At 51.7% G+C, this 18,764-nt stretch overlaps 1 protein-coding gene across 3 annotated transcripts in view; it reads left to right on the forward strand.

Moving 5' to 3' along the window:
- The window catches only part of NOS2 (nitric oxide synthase 2), a 33,546-nt gene extending 16,103 nt beyond the window's left edge, over positions 1–17,443 (forward strand). For all 3 annotated transcript variants that reach the window (XM_041723934.1, XM_041723935.1, XM_041723936.1), the window contains 16 exons: positions 1,198–1,392; positions 2,590–2,672; positions 3,066–3,210; positions 3,824–3,928; positions 4,900–4,949; positions 5,331–5,505; positions 6,575–6,707; positions 7,924–8,002; positions 9,089–9,270; positions 10,451–10,614; positions 11,824–12,031; positions 13,845–13,932; positions 14,360–14,481; positions 14,767–14,915; positions 16,051–16,245; positions 16,832–17,443. In XM_041723934.1, the coding sequence (XP_041579868.1) occupies positions 1,198–1,392; positions 2,590–2,672; positions 3,066–3,210; positions 3,824–3,928; positions 4,900–4,949; positions 5,331–5,505; positions 6,575–6,707; positions 7,924–8,002; positions 9,089–9,270; positions 10,451–10,614; positions 11,824–12,031; positions 13,845–13,932; positions 14,360–14,481; positions 14,767–14,915; positions 16,051–16,245; positions 16,832–16,951 (2,193 nt within the window). In that variant the 3' untranslated portion in view covers positions 16,952–17,443. The remainder of the gene's footprint in view (positions 1–1,197; positions 1,393–2,589; positions 2,673–3,065; positions 3,211–3,823; positions 3,929–4,899; positions 4,950–5,330; positions 5,506–6,574; positions 6,708–7,923; positions 8,003–9,088; positions 9,271–10,450; positions 10,615–11,823; positions 12,032–13,844; positions 13,933–14,359; positions 14,482–14,766; positions 14,916–16,050; positions 16,246–16,831) is intronic.
- The last annotated feature ends 1,321 nt before the right edge of the window (positions 17,444–18,764 follow it).

The raw sequence follows: 18,764 nt of genomic DNA on the forward strand, positions 1-18,764 counted from the left end.
CCAAGACTTGCCTCCCCTTAGAAGCAGCCTCTCCTCCAGGCCTCTGCCTGAGCTCAGCCCCCTCTGGCTCCCAACAGCACCTGCACTCTCTTCCTTTACATCTTGTAGCAGACCACATGGAAGGCCAACTTCCTCTGCCTCCTCTCCTTAGAATATAATCTTTTTTTAAGATTTTATTTATTTATTCATGAGAGACACAGAGAGAGAGAGGCAGAGACATAGGCAGAGAGAGAAGCAGGCCCCATGCAGGGAGCCCGATGTGGAACTTGATCCCGGGACTCCGGGACCACACCTGAGTCAAAGGCAGATACTCAACCACTGAGCCACCCAGGCGTCCCTCCTTAGAATATAATCTAATGCAGAAAGGGGGCCACATTTTCACCTCTATAATGCCTGTGCTTTATGCAGTGCCTAGCAGATAGAAGAATGGCAGCTAATGCTTATTGCACATGTTCTGTGCTCTGCTTGTGCCCTTGAGCAGCCTCATATCTTCCATATGAGGAAACTGAGGCTTAGTGAAGTTCAGGAGCTAAGAGCTCATGCTCAAAGGGCCAGTAAGAGGCCAAGGTTTGAATCACGACACTGAACACTTGACTAGATGAGTTGCTCTGGGCAGTGAGGGGTGTGGCTGCTTCTTTTGGATCATTCCAGGAAGGCTCATACCCCTTGGCTTCTAAATTTAGGATGTGGGACATTCTGGTGACTTGTCTTCCATACGCTGTGGTTATCCCGATGCTCCGTCCTCTTCAGAGATGTCTAGTTCCTTCTTGGCTGAGAGAGCCACATTCTTGGGGATATGACTCTTGAAAATCTCTACTAACAAGTGACAAGAAGCCTCTGTGGCTAGATTTATCAGCATCAAGAGGGAGCCATTTGTGGGGAGTTGGGGGAGACTTGTAGGTGTAGCCTGAAAAGCTGACATGGCCCCTAGAGAGCCAAGGGGGGGCCACCATGTGATCTGTGGGTCGAGCATGGCTGTAGTGATTTCTGGGGCTCCTTTGGAGGTCCAGAAAGTGCCTTCTACTTGGGTATTTAGTTTTAGCAGCAAGGAGGTGGCCAGGGGCAATTGCTGTCACATTTTACTGATGCCAGGCCTTTCCATAGTCCCATCTTGGGAGCCCTGCCGCTGACAGACCGTGTTCCTGACTCCCCCATCCCTTACATCAAACCCTCCTTCTTTGCCTCCTTCTAATTCAGAAGCAAAATGTGACCATCATGGATCACCACTCAGCTGCAGAGTCCTTCATGAAGTACATGCAGAGCGAGTACCGCTCCCGAGGGGGCTGCCCTGCCGACTGGATTTGGCTGGTCCCCCCGATTTCTGGGAGTATCACTCCTGTGTTCCACCAGGAGATGTTAAATTATGTCCTGTCCCCTTTCTACTACTACCAGGTAAGGGAGGGCTTTTCTCTCCTCTCTGTCTTGGGAGCTCAAGGATGGAGAGAGTGTGACTGGATGTGTGCGTGGGTGTGTGTGTGTGAGCAGATGTGTGCACGTATGCATGCTAACTCATGCAAGACACACAGGGGAGGGTCAGGGACACAGAGGCCTATGCTTTGCAGGCTGCACTCCTAGAGGCTGAACAGTGTCCATTTTCACAGAGAATGGAACTTAAGGAAATAGGTTTTTTTTTTCTAATATATTTATTTGAGAGGCACATGAGAGACATGAGAGACATGAGAGACACACAGAGAGAGGAAGAGACATAGAGGGAGAAGCAGGGTCCCTGCAGGGAGCTTGATGCAGGACTGGATCCCAGGACTGGGATCACGCCTTGGGCCAAAGGCAGACATTCAACCACTGAGCCACCCAGGTGCCCCAAGGAAATACCTTTTATTCTACCTTTAGTGGCCCATTGCTGTCATGGGGCTTCTGCTTCTAAGGTTGATCACTGTGACCCTCACCTATCATATCCCATAATGGTGAAGAGCTTGGCTCCTGGGTCAGACATGCCTGCGGGCGACTCTCCCACTTCCTAGCCATATGATCTTGGGTGGGTCTTTTCACCCATGTAGGCCCCGCTCTTCTTACTCTAAAAACACTGGGCATTAACTCCACTATAGGAAGTGGTATGGATCCTATGAATTGGTGTATGCCCAACCCTGAATGCCTTCTATCACTGCTACCTGTTGAAACCAGTTCATTTTTTTGTTAAAAAGGACTTTGGTTAGATTTGGGCAAGAGGTTCCTTACTTTGACACTAAGTAGGGTGACTGATTGCTGGGACAATTTGTGTCTGTTGTCATAGAGACAGACACTCCTTCTACTCTCAAAGGTACCCGGTTTGGACTCTATGTCATATGGCCTGCCTTGTGATTAGACACTAAAAATGAAAGTGAAGTGGGGCTTCTTCCTTCTGGGGAGACACTAGTGGAAAATAAGCCAACTGACCCCATCCCGGTGTGTGCAGGCTCTAAACTGGTTACTGGAGCTGTGACTCTGAGGGACACAGAGCCCCTGTCCTCCCCCATGGGGCATCCAGAGACCCCCACCTCACAAACGGCATGAAGGGTCCTCTAGCTCCCTCATATCCCCAAGCCCGAGCTGAACCAGGGCCCACCTGCCTCACATTTGTCTTCTTTTCTGGAGGTGGAGGCCTGGAAAACCCACGTGTGGCAGGATGAGAAGCGGAGACCCCAGAGGAGAAAGATTCAACTTAAAGTCTTGGTTAAGTAAGTGAGAATGGCCAGAGCTGACACACCTGAGCAGCAGCCCTTTCCAGGCAGCCTGCCCTTCTAGGCCTTGACGGGCAGGGAACAAAGCGAAATGATGATCTTTACGGAGTTTGGCTGGCAGAGGTCCAGACGCCAAGGGGGACCACCTGCCACCATCAGGCCAACCTTGCCTGTCCTCCATTTCCCTGGGGCTGAGTAGCGTGTTGGGCAGGGGAGGGAAAGAGAAGGGCCACAGGTCAGCGTCAGTGGCTGGTAAGATATGTGCATTCCTTTCCCTTGTCCTGCCACACTTTGAACTCAGTCCCTCTCCCATTCTCCTGGGCTCCCCCTACTCCCTGTGTTCCTCTGGAGGGTGGAGTCAGCACAGTGTCTGTCTGTCTGTCCACACAGAGCTGTGCTTTTTGCCTCCATGCTGATGCGCAAGACCATGGCATCCCGAGTCAGAGTCACAATCCTCTTTGCGACAGAGACGGGAAAGTCAGAGACGCTAGCCCGGGACCTAGGGGCCTTGTTCAGCTGTGCCTTCCACCCCAAGGTAGTGAACTCAGCTGGACGTGGGCCTTTCTCTCTGCCTGTGCACAGACAAGTTGGCAAAAGTTAAAGTGGTTGTTCTGCCCCTGAATGTCCCAGAGCCTTGGATGTGCTGAAGTACATTGTAAATCTGGGATAGAAGGATAGATTTGGGTCCAGGGATTCCCAGATTTACATAGTAAATACATTTTCCAGGGTGTTGCATGGGAACACAGTTTGAGAAACACTTTCTTAATCCGAGTCTCTCTCTATATATTTTTTGTGTGTGGAAAATACGTCCACACACTCAGAATTCAGAGTAGCAGTGGAAGTGTTTTCATTTGGGACTTAGCAGGATTTTGAAGACGAGCCCTCCAGGGCTTGTGGAAGTGTTGGTGTTGGGGCTTGAGAGGGGTAGGAGGATGAGGAGCGAGGTGTTCATATAGGTTTATTTGACTGGGATTCACAGAACCCTCACCCCTGTACCACACTGGTGCTGGGTGTGGGCGGGGTGGGGGGAAACAGGTGATAGATAAGGGGTCTCTTGGGTTGGGGAGGAAGCACAGGGCATCTGGAGATGGCATAGAGGGCCTCGGCCTGGGAACGCAGGGCTGATGTCCACCCCTGGGGCCTTGTAGGTTCTCTGCATGGATGAGTACAAGCTGAGCCACCTGGAGGAGGAGCAGCTACTATTGGTGGTGACCAGCACGTTTGGGAACGGAGACTCCCCTGGCAATGGAGAGGTGGGTGGCCTGGGGCCCAGTGGTCTGGGTGCAGGGTTGTGGGGGATACCAGGCCCCAAGGGAGCCAAGGAAAGGATCTGGGGATTTAACATGTCCTAAGGAGGACATTTGGAAATGAGTGCTCAGATCACTCGGCTGCCAGCATTTACCTGCCTTCTTTGTAATTCTCACCGTATGTACGTGATGCCTTTCCAATGGCATACTTTATATTTTCAAGTAAATTGACTCAAGTAAAGTGAGTCAATTTATGAAATTTTAGACATAAAATTTATGTCTAAAGGAAACGTTATATCACTATCACAAAGGGAAAGCTGACAAAATAAATCTTATGAGAGCCAAAGTTCTTGAATTTGAGCTAACTACTATTGTCTGGCCGTAGCGGGCTTTGTTTTTTAAAATGAGTAATAGGCAAGTATTCGAGGTCTTTGGGCTCCAAGAGCCCCAAGCTGAGGATCTCCCTAGTTTTCATAAAGATGATAAAAATAGTAGAAACAGGAATAAATTTAAAAAAAATTACAGAAAAGAGAATACTTTCTTACCATGTGATTTGACATTCTTTCTGTTGGGTCACATTCCACATTCCATTCCTCAGAAATCAGGGTTATCTTAGGGAGTGCGGAATCAATTATCATTCTTACCAGGTTCCAAACAGGAAGAGGGGCTCATGCCCCATCAGGAGATCCTCTAAAGATGCCCTGCCGCAAGGCAGCCCTGCCCTCTGCCAGAGCTGGATGGGGCTGGGCTGTTCTGAATCCCCCACCAAGGGACAGGCCTGCATGAGTTGCTAAGGCTGAACTTCTCCCTCAGCCCCAGGAAACTGTCCCTACACAGAAACTGACTTTCATTTGTGGGTCTTGAACCTTCTTCTGCCAGATGTGGCCAGTTTTTAAATGGGCTACCAGAAGAAGAAGAGTAAAGCAGTGCTTTTCTTAATCTTGTCCTAAGAACTCCGTGGTTCTCCCTCTTTCTAGAAACTAAAAAAATCTCTCTTCATGCTGAAAGAGCTTACCAACAAGTTCAGGTAAGGCTTCTCCCCACTCCCACTTGTCCAAGCCTTGCCTGATGGACCTAAGGGTTCCGGGGAGGGTACTGGTTGTGTATAAGGCGGGGGGGGGGGGGGCGTCTTATCCAAGATGTCCAGGCACAGAGAGATCCTGTCGTCAGAGTGTACTAAGAGTCAGGCCAGGGAAACCAAGTCCCTCTCACAGATCTGCAGACCAACTCATGGGAGTTGGCGATAAGGTTTAGGAGCTGGAGAGGACCAGAAGATGGCGTGCACTGGCCGGTGCTGTGCCCAGCTGGAGTGGAAGTGTCTGAGGGTGGCTCATGGGTGGGTGGTGCTACATAGTGCTTGCATGGGTGGGCTCACTCCTGTCTCTGTGTATGTGTCCTCCTCGGGCAGGTATGCCGTGTTTGGCCTCGGCTCCAGCATGTACCCTCAGTTCTGTGCCTTTGCTCATGACATCGACCAGAAGCTATCGCATCTGGGGGCCTCTCAGCTTGCCCCAATAGGGGAAGGGGATGAGCTCAGTGGACAGGAGGAAGCCTTCCGCTGCTGGGCCGTGCAAACCTTCAAGGTCAGTTTGTAGCTGGAGCTGCCTCACCACAGGGACAAGGATGCCACAGCCCATTCATGCCCAGGACATCTGTGCATCCTGGGTGGCACGACCCCTGCCGGGTCCTGTAGGCATCAGCCTGAAGGCTCAGATCACCGCTGTTCTCCCTCAGCCCCCCAGAACCCTACTTTAGACATGTGTCCCTGGATGGGAGAAGAGCCCTGAGATGCCCCCACCCTCAGGGAGCTTTTTCAGTTTAAGATATTCGCCCTCTAATTGTCCAGGTCACCTCTTGATGACTTTGCCCTGTTTCAGCCTCCCAACCACAGAGAGCCTGGGGACAGGGACCATGCAGTGGAGTCCTTTGGATCCATGTCAGAATCTCAGTAGACTTTTGCTTCCTGTGGCCTGACACCCCTAATTTAACTGTCATTGGGGTTCCCCAGGTGGTTCAGTCAGTTAAGTGCCCGGCTCTTGATTTCAGGTCAGGTCATGATCTCAGGGTCATGGAATTGAGCCTCTTGTCAGGCTCTGTGCTCAGCAGGGAGTCTGCTTGGGATTCTCTCTCTCCCTCTCCCTCTGCCCCTCCCTGCACTCATTCTTCTCAAATAAATTAATAAAATCTTAAAATATAATAATAATAATAATAATAAATTATTAATAATTTATTATTAATAAATAATCCCCACTCCCATATAATAATAAATTATCCTCATGTAAGCAGACCATTTCAGCCAGCAGTGGTACTTAGAACACCAGCTTGAGTCAGGCAGACCTGGTTCCCACGCCCACACCACCTCCACATGACTCCACACCTGGAGAATGGGAGTAATCAAATCTCAGAACTCAGGCATGTGGGTAAAATAAGATAGTGTATTAATATCCATACTAATAGCAGTAACAACTGTGTGCTAAGTCCAGCCACTTCTTTGAGTCCTTGTAGCAGCTCTATCAGATCCATGTGCTCAGTAATTTTACAGGAAGCACTTTACTGATTTGTAAGGACCTACAAAATGGTGGCCGATGATGACATCAACATTGTTAACCACAATGACAGTGGTTAACACCGGCCTGCTCCATCCTCTTCCAGGCAGCCTGTGAGACATTTGATGTGCGAGGCAAACACTGCATTCAGATCCCCAGGCTCTACACTTCCAATGTGACCTGGGACCCACACCAATACAGGCTCGTGCAGGACTCGCAGCCTCTGGACCTCAACAAAGGTACCTGCTTTGCCGTACCACATGGGACTGGTTGCCCTTCCTGCTGGGGTGGAGGTCTCTGACCCTGGGGTCTATGGTCCAGGAGACCACTAGGACCCTCCGAACAGAGACAGCTGGCTTAGGGCTGCTAGGCCTCTCTCTATCTCGTATCCAAGAGCCTGCTGGCATGCAAGACTGGAGAGCTTGTTTCATCTCTGAGGGACGCTGTTTCAGGAGGAAGCCCTGGGAGGGTGGTGGAGAGACAAAGGGAACCAGCACCAACTGAGAGCCTCCTGTGTGCCAGGCACTGTGCTGGGCTCCTCACCTGCCCACTCTCAGTGAGCCCTGACACTCATCTTGCAAGAAGGGCACAAAGACCAGGGCCCCCAGCTGGCTCAGTTGGTAGGAACAGCTCTGGGTCATGAGTTCAAGCCCCAGACTGGGTACAGGGATTACTTTAAAAAAGAAGAAGAAGGAGGAGGAGGAGGAGGAGGAGGAGGAGGAGGAGGAGGAGGAGGAGGAAGAAGAAGAAGAAGAAGAAGAAGAAGAAGAAGAAGGGAAAGAAAGAAAGAAAGAAAGAAAGAAAGAAAGAAAGAAAGAAAGAAGAAAGAAAGAAAGAAAGAAAGAAAGAAAGAAAGAAAGAAAGAAAGAAAGAAGAAAGAAGAGGAAGAAAGAAGAAGGAGAAGAAGAAGAAGAAGAAGAGTAAAAAGAAACTGAAGCTCACAGAAGTGAAGCAAGTTGCTAGCATATGGCCGAGCCGGGATTTGAGCCCCAGCTGTCCAGCTCTGACAGCAGCCAAGAATTGTAAACTATCGCAAAGAACATCATGCAGAGGCAACCCTAGGCTGCCGTTGGTAAACTCTCCTTCTGGACACTGTGATTCCTCTTTTCTTGTACCATGAGTACAGCAGTATTGTGGTTTTCCTGCATGGTTAGCCTAGGCCCGACTTTAGCTAAGCTCTCCTGCGGATGCCAGGCCATGGGAATGGCTCAGAAATGCCCATATTTGGGCACCTAGTGTATTTCCTCCGCACCTAGCAGCATCACAAACACCCCTGTCAGTCCAAGGGTCTTTATTTGTGATTCAGAAACACAGCAGGGAAAAAGAAAACCCCACTACCGTCACAGAGGGACACCCCCAGGTAGTGTCCAGGTAAAACTGACTCAGACACATGGAGGCTACCCCCACCAACACTTAAGAGCCACTTTTTCACTTTATCATCTCTGTCTCCCACAGCCCTCAGCAGAATGCATGCCAAGAACGTGTTCACCCTGAGGCTCAAATCACAACGGAATCTACAGAGTCCAAAATCCAGGTAGGGGAGACTACCGGGCTGCTTGGGTGATGTTCTGCCGGTTTAATTTAAGACAAAACAAAACAAAACAAAAGACCAGAGCCAGTCAGTGTTTGAAAGGAGAGAGGTGTACACAGCATTAGCGATGATGCCATCAGTAGGACCAGCTTGGCTCGTAACTCCTGTGACCTCCAGTGCCTTTAGGTCTGGTCTCCATTAACCATACACTGGTTTTCCAGCTTGAGAACTAGGCACCTGCTTTACCACCTGCCCTTTGTCACTAAACCCTTTCACCAAAGGTGGAGAGCAAGAGAAACTCAAACCATTTGGCTCTTAAGAACTTTCAGGAAAAATTTTGGCAGGGAAGGACATTTCCCCACCAGGAGAAATGGGTGTTATGCATTCCTTGTGGGTTTTGTTCATCTGTGCTGTCCCCCCGCCCCAATCATTAGGAAAACCAGCTTTGGGGATGCCTGAGTGGCTCAATGGTTGGGCGTCTGCCTTCAGCTCGGGGCATGATCCAGAGGCCTGGGATTGAGTCCCACTTCGGGCTCCCTGCATGGAGCCTGCTTCTCCCTCTGCCTATGTCTCTGCCTCTCTCTGTGTGTGTCTCTCATGAATAAATAAATAAAATCTTGAAAGAAAGAAAGAAAGAAAGAAAGAAAGAAAGAAAGAAAGAAAGAAGAAAGAAAGAAAGAAAGAAAGAAAGAAAGAAAGAAAGAAAGAAAGGAAAAGAAAATCGGCTTTGTTCTAATGAGAGCCAGATTTGTGCTGGGGACAAGGAAGGGTTTGTCCTAATGGCCACTGATCTCCCAGGGGGGATGCTCTCTTTAGATGGAGGGTGTAGTCAAGCCTGGGTGGGCTCGGGAGTGCTGCACCAGGAGGCTGCGGCCCACCCTTATCCCACAGAGAAGCCCCAGGCCTGGTTGGCCACAGGCCCTCTTGAGCACCCCAGCTTCAGTGGGGGCTGGTCACCTGACCTGTGTTCACGGAACTAAGCAGGAAAATGAAAGAGGGCACATTTCCTGAGGAAGCCAGCCCGCCCCTTAGGGAGCTCTGGAGGAAATCCTGGTGGCGTCACCAGAGGCTTCTTTTTCCCTTCTCCAGCCGCACCACTCTCCTGGTCGAGCTCTCCTGTGAGGACAGCCAGGAGCTGTGCTACCTGCCAGGAGAACATCTCGGAGTTTTCCCAGGCAACCAGCTGGCCCTGGTGCAAGGCATCTTGGAGCGGGTAGTAGACAGCCCTGCACCCCACCAGCCTGTGCACCTGGAGACCCTCAGCGAGAGGGGTGAGACCTTAGCACGGTGGCCCCAGCATCCGCCCTCATCCGCCCTGCCTCCTCAGCAGCCTCCCAACCCCGCTGTTTGGGCTGGTCCCATGCCTGCACCGTGGGCGCCTAACCCTGTCCTTCCTGCTGAGTGGGTGGACCACCCAAGCCTAGGCTAATACAGCTTTGCGAACAGAAGGGATGCTCCTCTAGGGCTCTCTGCCCAGCCCAACAGGCTGGGGAGTCTCTTTCCTTTCATCCTTTTGCTCACCTGGCCATTTTTTTGTTAATTGATAGATTCATTTATTTTTCCATTGAAATTTTAACTAGTCAGTTGCATCTATGTACAAGGCACACCCTGGGCTACAAAAATGAATGAGACCCAGTTTCTGCGCTTAGAAAGCTCACTACCTAGTACAGGAGGCAGATAGGCAAGAGTATTTGTCACCATCATCATCATCAACAGTAGCAGCTAGTATTTCCTGCGTAATTATTAGATGCCACCATTTTACATGTCTTGTCTCTTCAGTCCTCGCAATAGACGTGTTGATGGTTTGCCTGATGACATGATGGAGAAATGTGAGAACGGTGTAATATTATTGGGCTTTGAAGGTTCAAGTCCCTGATCCATTACTTCCTAGCTGCATTACCATTGGCATATGAGTCAACCTCTCAAGGCTTTATTTCTTTGTCCACACCGTGACCCCCTGCATACTGCCTCTTGGGACTCCTTGGGACTTGACGCTTTGGGCTGCTTTGCTGCTTGCCCAGTACCTATTGCATAGCCCCAGGGGACTGCAGTCGTGGGCTTTTTTCTAAATGAATTACTGGCCTGGGGGGCGGGGGTTCGTAAATTTAGTCACTGTGAGTCTGTAGTTCACCTGTGGGTGTTTTGCTCTAGTTCAGGTCTGAACCAGAGAGGAACCGAACTCTGGTGTGTAATTTTTAGGATCATGTCAACTTGGGGGCCTTTCAGAGGGCTGTTGATCAGCCTTCCCTAGCAACCCTACCTCTGAGCACTGCTTTCTTGCACATGAATTGGGTAGAGGAGCACTTTCGCTATTCCTGGAGACAGAAATTCAGTGTCTTCTCTCCCCTGCAGCTGAAAGGCGGAGGGTATCTTCCCCAGAGGCTTATCCCCCTTCAGGAAAGACTTGTTTTGCTGTTTCACCATCTCCTGACTCCTTCTTTCCCTGTCCAGGAAGCTACTGGGTCAGAGACAAGCGGCTGCCTCCGTGCTCACTCAGCCAGGCCCTCACCTACTTCCTGGACATCACCACTCCCCCAACCCAGCTGCTGCTCCGAAAGCTGGCACAGCTGGCCACAGAAGAGGCTGAGAGGCAGAGGTTGGAGATCCTGTGCCAGGTAAAAGTTGGGTTGGTGGAGCCCCAGAGTCAGGGGGCACCAGAACCCAGAGCTGGTCTTTAACCTCCAAGGGGGAATCCGACTCAGCTTCCCAAAGTGAAACTTGTCAAAAGCTGGTGGGAAGTCAGTATCCTCTCCCATTCTATATCCAGGACACAGTTGTGTTAAGTGAACTGAAATTTTCTGAGTGTCTGCGGGATGCCACCAATGTGCACTTCATTAAAAATTAGCTAGAAAAGGAGAGCCATGTAGGCTCTGCCCAGCCTTACCAGGAAATGCAGTGCATGTAGCTTCTGCCCTCACGGACCTTCCCATCTAGACGGGCAGTGAAGAGAGACTTGTAGAAATAGACAGTTGTCATTATGCAGGTGCTAAGAAGCATAGGGTGCTCTGAGGTCAGAGGATAGGGGATGAGCTAACATAGCCTGGGAGGACCAGAACCTTGTCTCCTTGGACATGTCTCCTGCCCCAGATGAACTGTCCTTGCCCTGCACAGTGTCTTGTCTTTGTATATTCCCCAAGCCTGGAATAAGCTTGGAACTTAGGAAGTGTCGGAGGATGGAAGGTGAGGATGAATGGAAAAGTGGACATAGTAACAGACGGGTAATAGAGTTAATAACTTAATGAGAGGATGCATTAACTCACCTGCAAATTTCTAGGCCTATGCCTCTGCAAAAGGCACTGGATGGTATTATTACCATCATCTTCACTAATTAACTTGATTCTAGCCACCTCCACTGCCGTTATCCTGTGGCCACACTGTACTAACTCAGCACACATTTTCTTATTTCATTCTCACAACGTCCCCATGAGGGAGACGACACTATCCTCATGTAACAAAGGTTAACTGATTGGGACAAGATCCCACAGCCATAAAGGCACCCAGTCAGGATTTGAACCCAGGTCTGTAGGATTCCAAAGCCCTGTCCAAAATTAGATTATAATAAAGGTGTGACTCTTGCCCACCGGTGGCTGACGGTGGAGTTCTAAGCACACGAATTAGGTAAATACTACTCATTGGCCTGAGTTCTTCCAGGATGGACACCATTTTCTCTCCAGCTTGGTCGTGTCAGCACCCTGGACAGCGCCTGGCACTTGGTGTTTGTTGAGGAAGTGAATGAGCGAATGAATGAATGCTGGATTGTGACAGCCTCCTGCCTCCGTGTGGGGCACATGCCACGAGTTGCTCACACTGCCTTTGGCTTTCAGCCCTCACAGTACAACAAGTGGAAGTTAACCAACAGTCCCACCTTCCTGGAAGTGCTGGAGGAGTTCCCATCCCTGCGGGTGTCTGCTGGCTTCCTGCTCTCCCAGCTCCCTATTCTGAAACCGCGGTACTACTCCATCAGCTCCTCCAGGGACTGCACACCCATGGAGGTCCACCTCACGGTGGCTGTGCTCGTGTACCCCACCCGAGGTAAGGCTGGGCAGAGGCTTTGGAGCAGTCCAATCCTGCTACTTCTTGGGCAGCTGCTCAACATCTCTGAGCTATGATTTCCTCATCAGTTAAAAACCTACCTCCCAGAGGGTTAATAGCAGTAGGAGGCATGTTATAGTAAGCATAGAGATATTACTATGTAATAATAGAGAGATTACTATGAGCCAGGCGCCAAGCAGACCCTCTGTATATGTATTATGGGTAACCACAGGAGATGGGTACTGTTTGCATTTTACAGGTGAGGAAACTGAGACATAAAGAGGATAAGCCCCAGGGGCAGCCTGAGTGGCTCAGTGGTTTAGCGCCGCCTTCAGCCCAGGGTCTGATCCTGGGGACCCGGGATTGAGTCCCACGTTGGGCTCCCTGCATGGAGCCTGCTTCTCCCTCTGCCTGTGTCTCTGCCTCTCTCTCCCTCTCTGTGTGTCCCTCATGAATAAATAAATAAAATCTTAAAAAAAAAAGAGGGTAAACCCCAGAGTCACACTGTTAGCAAGTAGAGAAATGGAATTCACACCCACACAGTCTGATTGCTGGACCACCCTGCTTCACTCTGCTGTCCTGCTACTGCTGGGATGATTTAATGAGATCAAATGGAGAAAGCACCCAATACTTGGTGGGAGCCCAGTGGGTCTTAGTATTCCATATAGTCTACGCTGGGTATGGAGGTGATTATGCCTTGCTTGCTCACTCACTTACTCAGCAGTGGTTTATTTCATACCTCTCTACGCTTGTCATGATGTTGGGTGTGGAAACGTGGTACATGTAGCTTCTGCCCTCATGGAGCTTCTCGTCTAGATGGGGCAGTGAAGAGAGACTTGTAGAAATAGACAAGTGTCATTATGCAGGTGCTAAGAAGCATAGGGTGCTCTGAGGGCAGAGGTTAGGGGATGGGCTAACATAGCCTGGGTGGTCCAAAACCTTTCTCCTTGGACTTGTCTCCCTTCCGGATGGACTGTCCCCTTGCCCTGCCCTCTGTAATGCAGCGTTGTCCATGTTGGCAAAGTTGGGTGAAAAGTACAATCACACAGTTTCTAAACCCTGGGCCGAGACTTTATCTGCTCTGCTGGAGGACATCTTCCCAGGCCAACTCTCAGTCCTCAGACAGGACTGGGGTGGGTACATCTTATGAGAGCCAGATCCCTTTCTGAGGGAAAAAGGGACTTCTCAGGTTGGTTGGGATAGCTTTAAATGCCAGGCCTTTGGAAAGGGAATGTAACCCAGAGGAAGCTGGGGTTTCCACAGGCCCAGGAGGAGCCACCAGGGAGAGAGGTGTCAGAGCAGACCAGGATGCTCAAGAGGCTGGCTACCACTCAGGGTTCATACCAGCAAGGGCTTTGCCTCATGGAGACACTGTGGGGCAGTGACTATGGCCACCCTACAGGGCCACTCTTTGCTACAGCCACCAGAGCTGAGTGGTGGGCTGGGAGGGTCCCTGGAGCAACTCTTAGAAGGAACGTTGGAGTAGGAGTCAGGGAAGCTAAGCTGTGATCTGATTTGACTACTACCTGAGTGGCCTGGTGCGAATCACTTTGCTTCTCTGAGATTTTCTGCAATGGCAAGATAAGAGGCTGGCACACTTCTTAAGGTGCCTTTCAGCTTTCCCCAACTCTGGCTGCATAGAGGGAGAACCATAAAACCAGGAGAATTGCCCCCTCACTAAAACCCACAGAGTGCCTGAGTGGGCACTTGGCAGGAGGCTCACTGGCATGGGAGGAGCCTCTGGGACAATTCATTCCCCCAAGGGGTGGGAGGGTGGGGGATGATGTTGGTCAAGTCTGTGTTGTCCTTGCAGATGGCCAAGGTCCTTTGCACCATGGTGTCTGTAGCACATGGCTCAGCAACCTGAAGCCCCAAGACCCAGTACCCTGCTTTGTACGAAGGTAAGCACCCTCTCCACTCCAGCCATTGTAGGACCACTGGCCCTGGGAGCAGTGGTTTGAAAGGGAGAGATCTAGGCCCTTAAGAAGGCATCGGGGTCCCACGGGGCCTCTCCATTCTATCCCCTGGCAATAGAGCATGGCAAGGTCTCCAGTAGGGACAGAGAGGACAGCGGTGGGGGGCCCAGAGTACAATGAGGTTCAGCCTTTTTTCAAAAGGAGCCCAGGACAAGGTGAGGGTGTACCTGGACAGGGGAAATGAAACAGCCTACAGGACTTGGGAAGTCAAATTTGAGCTCATTGTCTTCTCCACCCCCACCACGCTACCACTGCCCCTCCCCCCCTGCACCTTCGGCTCCCCAGTCCCCGTCTAACTGTGCATCCATCCCAGGGTGTTTGAGAACTGAGCCTCTCCATCTGTCCCCCTCAGTGCCGGCAACTTCAAGCTCCCCGAGGATCCCTCCCGTCCTTGCATCCTCATTGGACCTGGCACAGGCATCGCCCCCTTCCGCAGTTTCTGGCAGCAGCGGCTCCATGACATCAAGCACAAAGGTACAGTTAGGGGCTTCCCTAAAGGCGGGGAGGGAGCACCAGGTGGCCTGGCATCTCCCTGGGAGTAGAACTACAGCGACTGGAGAGTTGTGCCTCCGCCCGCTCTCCCATTTGCCTCAGCCTGTATGGACCAGTGATCAGAACACTCTGGGCCTGGGTTTCCACATTTGTAAAGTGGGGACAATACTAGGTAGGACACTTGGGGGTATCTGGCTGGACAGGTCTGGAGCAGTGGCCCGCCCTCTGGTGGCCTCCCTGGTAACTGCAGCCTGCTGGGTCTTGCAGGGCTCCGGGGCAGCCGCATGACCCTGGTGTTTGGGTGCCGCCGCCCAGATGAGGACCACCTGTATCGGGAGGAGATGTTGGAGATGGCCCAGAGTGGGGTGCTGCATGAGGTGCACACAGCCTATTCTCGCCTGCCTGGCCAGCCCAAGGTAAGTATGGCAGCTGCCCCAGCAGCAGGTGGAGCTTTAAAAGCACAGATTGGGGGCACCTGGGTGGCTCAGTGGTTGAGCGTCTGCCTTGGGCTCAGGTCTTGATCTGAGGGTCCTGGGATCAAGTCCCACCTCGGGCTCCCTGCAGGGAGCCTCCTTCTCCCTCTGCCTATGTCTCTGCCTCTCTCTGTGTATCTGATGAATAAATAAATAAAATATTTGGGGGGAAAAAAAAGAGCACAGACTGGTGCACTCCGGCTCCCCAAAAGCCCCTTGTTCTCTGAGCCTTCATCTTAGCTCTAAAACAGAGGCAGTTATACAACCATCAGAGCAGTGCTGTGAGGCTATTGTGTTTGCCAGGAGAAGAGACGAGCCCTGAGCCATTCAGGAATAAACAGGGTCACGTGGTGGGCTAGTCCCAGTACCCAGCTTTGCTATGAATTAGGGGCTGGGATGCACACCTGGGATGCACACCTGCCTGGGAAGAGGTGGCCCAGGCTGGCTTCATGCTTAAAAACCATGCCCCGCTGATGGTCCCTGCTGCCCTCGGGAGCACTTAGCCCCGTGAAACACGAGGAGTCAGAACAGACTGTTACCTCAGCCCTTGAGAATTTGTTCTCTCCAGACTCCTCCCAGACCCAGTGTTTTGTGTCCAGTGCTGGGGTCACTGGGTGTCTTGTGTGGAACAAGAGCAGAGGCTCCTAGACTTCTGTGTGACTGGGGAGCCCAGCGCACTGTGCCCTGCTCTGAGTTACAGTGGAGCTTCCATAAACAGTCTGCACTAAGAGGCTCCCTTTCTGGGATGCACACAGTTGGGCCTCAGAGCTCTGGGCGGGGGAGTGGCTTGATTGATGCCTCTCTCCAGCATGGTAAAATTCAAAGTAAATGCAGGAGCTTCACTGAATGGTCAGCTTCTTGAGGCCAGGGTGGTGGCCAACGTTCATCTCTAGCTGGGCTGGGCAGGATGCCAGCGCACTCCTCATCCTGAGCCTGATCCCTGGGCAAGGTTCTGGCTGGGATGGCACTCACCCTGCAGCCCATTGTGCCCCCCACAGCCCCCTCCTGGCCATCAGGCCTGACTGCAAGCTTCACCCCAGCAGCGGGGACCTGGACCCACCATTTCCTCTGCTTTCAGGTCTATGTTCAAGACATCCTGCGGCAGCAGCTGGCCAGCCAGGTGCTCCGCATGCTCCATGAGGAGCAGGGCCACCTTTATGTCTGTGGGGATGTGCGTATGGCCCGGGATGTGGCCCATACCCTGAAGCACCTGGTGGCTGCCAAGCTGAGCCTGAGTGAAGAGCAAGTTGAGGACTATTTTTTCCAGCTTAAGGTATGACAGCTGGTGTTTGGGCTGCAGCTCAAGGACACAGACAGGGGAGCCAGGACTGGGAGAGTCAGATCTAGGGGAATCAGGCTCATTCTAGTCCTGAAACTCAAAGGAATCCTAGAGGTGACTGGATGTCTGAGCTAGATGGGCTGTTAGAAGGCCTGCCTGTCCTATCCTGGTCTGCTTGCTCAATTAAACAAAGGCAACACGTTGCTTTATGACAAGACTCCTCAGAGCCTCTACCGTGCTACCGTGCATCGTGACTCCTCAAGATTGGGAGAAAGTATGCAGCATTTTCCTAATGTATTTATCTCAGAGCCTATGTTTCCTGGAGCATCTTGTGGGACAGGCATGAGGCAGGCTTGGCAAGCTGTTCAGGTGGTTCACCTCAGCTCAGGTGCTGATGGGAGTTAGTCTAGTGGGATTCAAGTACACTCTAAGCGTGACAGTTGTGAAGGCAGATGGTGTGTGGGTATATGTGTGATAAGGAAGCTGGGGGAGCCCCGGGGGCTTGTCCTAGCCTGGACCCAATGAACGAGAAGTGGCTGGACCAGCAGAGCTGACACCCTGATTCTGTTTTCCCTTAAAGAGCCAGAAGCGCTATCATGAAGATATCTTTGGTGCTGTGTTTCCCTACGAGGTGAAAAAAGATGGTGCAGCAAAACAGCCCAGCGATCCCAGAGTTCCAGCAGCCCACGGAAGAAGTTAAAGTTGCTGCCATAGAATTGAATGATGAAACCAACTCTCAATTATCCGAGGGCATAGGGCCTGGGGAGATGGAAGGAAATTGCATCCCCGAGCCTCATATCTTATCTCCCCAGCTGCTTCCCCACCAAACCCGATACTTGACCTGGACTGTATTGCACCCTGGACTGAGTGGAACCTCTTGTCTCCCTTGAGCCCACCCTTTCCAGGTAATGGAGAGTTGGGCCTTCCAGGTCCCTTGAAGACTAAATCTGCAGTGCCAGGCCCAGCTGATGGGTGAGAAGGATGGCACTTTCATCTGATTGCACCACTTTGAGTGACCAGCAGGAGACGATGTCATCCTGCCCTGTATTTATTTGCCCTGTGTACAGTTATTTATAACTCTGTATTTAAAAACAAAACAAAACAAAACAGAAACCCAGTCTTTTCTTAAGGGCCACTTGGGCCCTCCCTGTATGACTCCTTGATGGAGATATTTATATGAAATGGATTTTATTTTAACCACATTGTATGTGTGTGTGGGTGTTTTGTAGGGAAAGCAGCTCCTTTCGACAGAGTTAGGGATTAGTGGATGGCACCACCTGGACCCAAACCCCCCCAAGAGGGACATACTAGCTTGGCCAGGCTGCTTCTCAGAAATGGCCACCAGGTATGGGGCAGCATGTGGAACTTTGTGCATATCCACAGGCCTGAAAGCGGGGTGAGGAAGCCAGGCTTGCCCGCCAGGCCTGCACTGTGCCTCACCCGGGGGACACCCTACTTTGTGGGGGTAGTAGAGGTGCAGTCCTGCCTGTGATGCCGACTCCCCAGCGAAGGCCTTGACCACAATCCCATCGTAGAAAGTCACAGTGTTTGACTCTGGGGCTGCCTGTTTCATGAGTTGGGCCAATACTAATTGGGCACCTGGGTGACAAAGTGGGTGAGATCGGACCACATGTCAAAGACTTGACAGTGAGTGAAAGACACATATGATCCCTGGGGAAGGCTTATGGGGCCAAGCCATGTTTCCTTCTCTTAGAATAAGGAAGGAGCTCAGCCAGGGGCTAAGTGAGCAGTCTGGGAAAATCAGGCTCCACAGCTTGGGTTGGGCCTCTGTTTCATCAGCTCCCTGGCCCACTTCTCCCCTCCCCCTACTCAGAGCAGGGAGGTGAGGGGAGAGAGAGGCAGGCCAGAGTCCCAGCAATACATCTGAACCATATGGCCAAGAACATGGTCACCCAGACCCGGGCTTTTCCCCTCCAAGATGCACACAGACCGCCCGGGATCTCGTTACAAAGGCAGACTGATTCTGGAAACCCAGTGGCAGCGCCTGGGATCCGGCCGTTCTGACAGGCTTCAGGCGCTGCTGGTCCAAGGCCAATGCCCTGAGCCCCCGGCCTGGTTCCTGAGGCACTGGATTCTTGATGGAGTTAGCAGGGTGGGTTGGCATCACATGGACCCAGAACCAGCCCCTCCTGCTCTGGCCCAGGGGTTGTGTGTAGAAACCCACACACTGAGTCACTCTCCCCACCACACCCTGACCCTGAACGCCAGGACCCGCAGTGGAACAACACAAACAGGTGTCAGCCTGAGTCAGCTTCTCCTGACACCAACCTGCCACCTCCTCCCACTGGGACACAGGCTTCTCTGATAAGCCAGCCCCGCTATTTGGCCTCTGGCCCAGCCTTTGGCCCCTCTCAGAAGTGTGAGGCTATTTGCTGGGTTTACCTGTTACCAAGCTTTCTTGCATCACAGATTCCAGCCCAGGAAGTCTGAGCCCAGCCTGCTTTCTCCCACCTGTGTGGGGTTTGTGGGGAACCACTGGGAGCAGGTGTGGA

This window comes from Vulpes lagopus, chromosome 12 (assembly GCF_018345385.1).
Source record: "Vulpes lagopus strain Blue_001 chromosome 12, ASM1834538v1, whole genome shotgun sequence".
Lineage (NCBI taxonomy): Eukaryota > Metazoa > Chordata > Mammalia > Carnivora > Canidae > Vulpes > Vulpes lagopus.